This window comes from Alosa alosa, chromosome 4, assembly GCF_017589495.1.
Source record: "Alosa alosa isolate M-15738 ecotype Scorff River chromosome 4, AALO_Geno_1.1, whole genome shotgun sequence".
Taxonomy (NCBI): domain Eukaryota; kingdom Metazoa; phylum Chordata; class Actinopteri; order Clupeiformes; family Clupeidae; genus Alosa; species Alosa alosa.
In genome coordinates this window covers 10,422,612-10,425,111 of record NC_063192.1, presented here as the reverse complement: position 1 = coordinate 10,425,111, position 2,500 = coordinate 10,422,612, and the positions used below count along the sequence as shown (strand labels likewise).

Below are 2,500 nucleotides of genomic sequence, written 5' to 3'. Positions count from 1 at the left end.
AATGTGTTATCCTAAATGTGTTCATTTTGAATTCACAAGTTAAAGCAACACAACAGAGTTATGTTATCTTAAAAAAAGGCTGCAAACTCATTGTGATGCTACAGTGACTTATAATACGGATAATAAATTCTCTTGATATCACACTATCAGTGTTTCCCATCCATTGACTTATTTGTGGCGGCCCATCACAATATCAACATTGACCACCACAATGATTTTCCAGGTTGTACAAAATTGTGCTTAAATCTGGTTAGCATCATAACCACACTGTGCTAATTTGTTAAAAACTGTTGCATTCAAGTTAATTCTGCAAACCAACCACCACAAATGGAATTCAATTCTCTGGGAAAAACTGCACTATGCAACACTGTTGATTGGGTAGGATCATGTTCCATTTACTCAGTTGTTAAAGGAGAATTCCGGTGTGATATTGACCTAAAGTGTATTGAAACATGATACCGAGTGTGAACGTATGTCTCATAGCCCATCTCGGCTTGTCCCCTGCACTTCAAAATCTGGCGCTAGTTAGCCGATGCTACCAACAGCTTGTTCAATAGTGGTGCTTCGGCATCGGGCTAGCCATGCAAATAAATCACTGTTTTACACACATTTAAGAGGCTCAATGTATCTCCACACTTCATTGGTAGACTTCCGAGGGCCCTGACATTTAAAACGAGACATTGAGAACTTTGAAAAAGCACTGGTAGTTTACTTACAAGACGATTTATACAGACAGTATCTTCACGAAGTTTAGCGTAAGGAATTCTCCTTTAATTATCTTTGCGCTAGTCAGTTAATTAACGGAATTCTCCTTTAATTAACTGACTATCTTTGCGCTACATGGTGTTGCATATTAAAGGAGAATTCCGGTGTGATATTGACCTAAAGTGTATTGAAACATGATACCGAGTGTGAACGTATGTCTCATAGCCCATCTCGGCTTGTCCCCTGCACTCCAAAATCTGGCGCTAGTTAGCCGATGCTACCAACAACTTTTTCAATAGTGGTGCTTGCATCGGCTAGCCATGCAAATAAATCACTGTTTTACACCCATCAGATTCCAAAAATAATTCAGTGGAAATGCATGGATTCCAGTTTTTTCCAGTAGCAGCAACTGGAATCCATGCATTTCCACTGAATTATTTTTGGAATCTGATCCCTTTATCATACCTGTTCATTCTTACTCGTTTCTAATTTATCGTGACTAAATTCAAGATGGCTGCAAACGCTTAAACTTCGAAGATACTGTCTGTATAAATCGCCTTGTAAGTAAACTACCAGTGCTTTTTCAAAGTTCTCAATGTCTCGTTTTAAATGTCAGGGCCCCCGGAAGTCTACCAATGAAGTGTGAGATACATTGAGCCCTCGTGAATGGGTGTAAAACAGTGATTTATTTGCATGGCTAGCCCGATGCCTAAGCACCACTATTGAAAAGCTGTTGGTAGCATCGCTAACTAGCCAGATTTTGGAGTGCAGGGACAAGCCGAGATGGGCTATGAGACATATCGCTCACACTGGTATCATGTTTCAATACACTTTAGGTCAATATCACACCGGAATTCTCCTTTAATACCAAAAGGCCTAAATATCAATTCTTTCATGGGGTTGCTTCAAGTATACTGTATTAGATATACCAATTTGGTTAATCTGCTTATTATAGCTTTGTGGGGATTTAACTTGCATAAGATGCCATCGAGTGTAATCTGTAGATAGTAACACTCATGCGAAGTTATGAAGTTCTTACCTTCAGTCTTAATCTTCAGTGCAGTCCTGACCAGAGCGAACAGGGTAGCATTAAACATGACTGTCCCATCACTGTTCAGGGGCATGTTCATGGCCACAAGCCTCTATACACACACACAAACAAAGTTGTGAATGCTAATACTGTGTGTGTGGGTGTGTGTGGGTGTGTGTGTGTGTGTGTGTGTGTGTTTGTATGTGTCTGTCTCTGTGTTCACACACCTTACAAGCTACTCGATGAGGACACAACTTGCCAAACCCAAGAGGGGGCTGAATCCGCCGCAGAAGAGTCACAACATCCAAGTGTTTTATTCTTCCTCTGGAAGTGGATGTAGACAGCAACATGTTACATACCCTCTGTGTGTATCTGAGAGAACAGGTGAATGTGTGTGTGTGTGTGTGTGTGTGTGTGTGTGTGTGTGTGTGTGTGTGTGTGTGTGTGTGTTTGCAATCACTCACTTGGCCTCAGGGTCATACTCTGACCAGATCCTCTTGAACTCATCCAAGTGATGAGGACCCAGAATGGACCAATCACGGGTAAGGTAGTCAAAATTGTCCATAATGACAGCAACAAACAAATTTATGATCTAATTGTTGGAAAAATGGACACAAAAGAATCATCAGGAAACGTTATAAACATTGAGTATTATGTGTATCATGTGAATAATATGTATCTGAAAGATTGATGTTGTTTTGTGTGTGTGTGTGTGTGTGTGTGTGTGTGTGTGTGTGTTTGTTTTGTGTGTGTGTGTTTTGTGAT

General features: G+C 40.4%; 1 protein-coding gene across 1 annotated transcript in view; it reads right to left on the bottom strand.

Annotated features, from left to right (window-relative positions):
- cacna1db (calcium channel, voltage-dependent, L type, alpha 1D subunit, b) overlaps window positions 1–2,500 on the bottom strand; it is a gene marked incomplete in the record, with an annotated part of 78,914 nt that overhangs the window by 18,798 nt on the left and 57,616 nt on the right. The window contains 3 exon segments of the mRNA XM_048240394.1: window positions 1,745–1,847; window positions 1,963–2,059; window positions 2,200–2,327. Coding sequence (XP_048096351.1) covers window positions 1,745–1,847; window positions 1,963–2,059; window positions 2,200–2,327 — 328 coding nt within the window.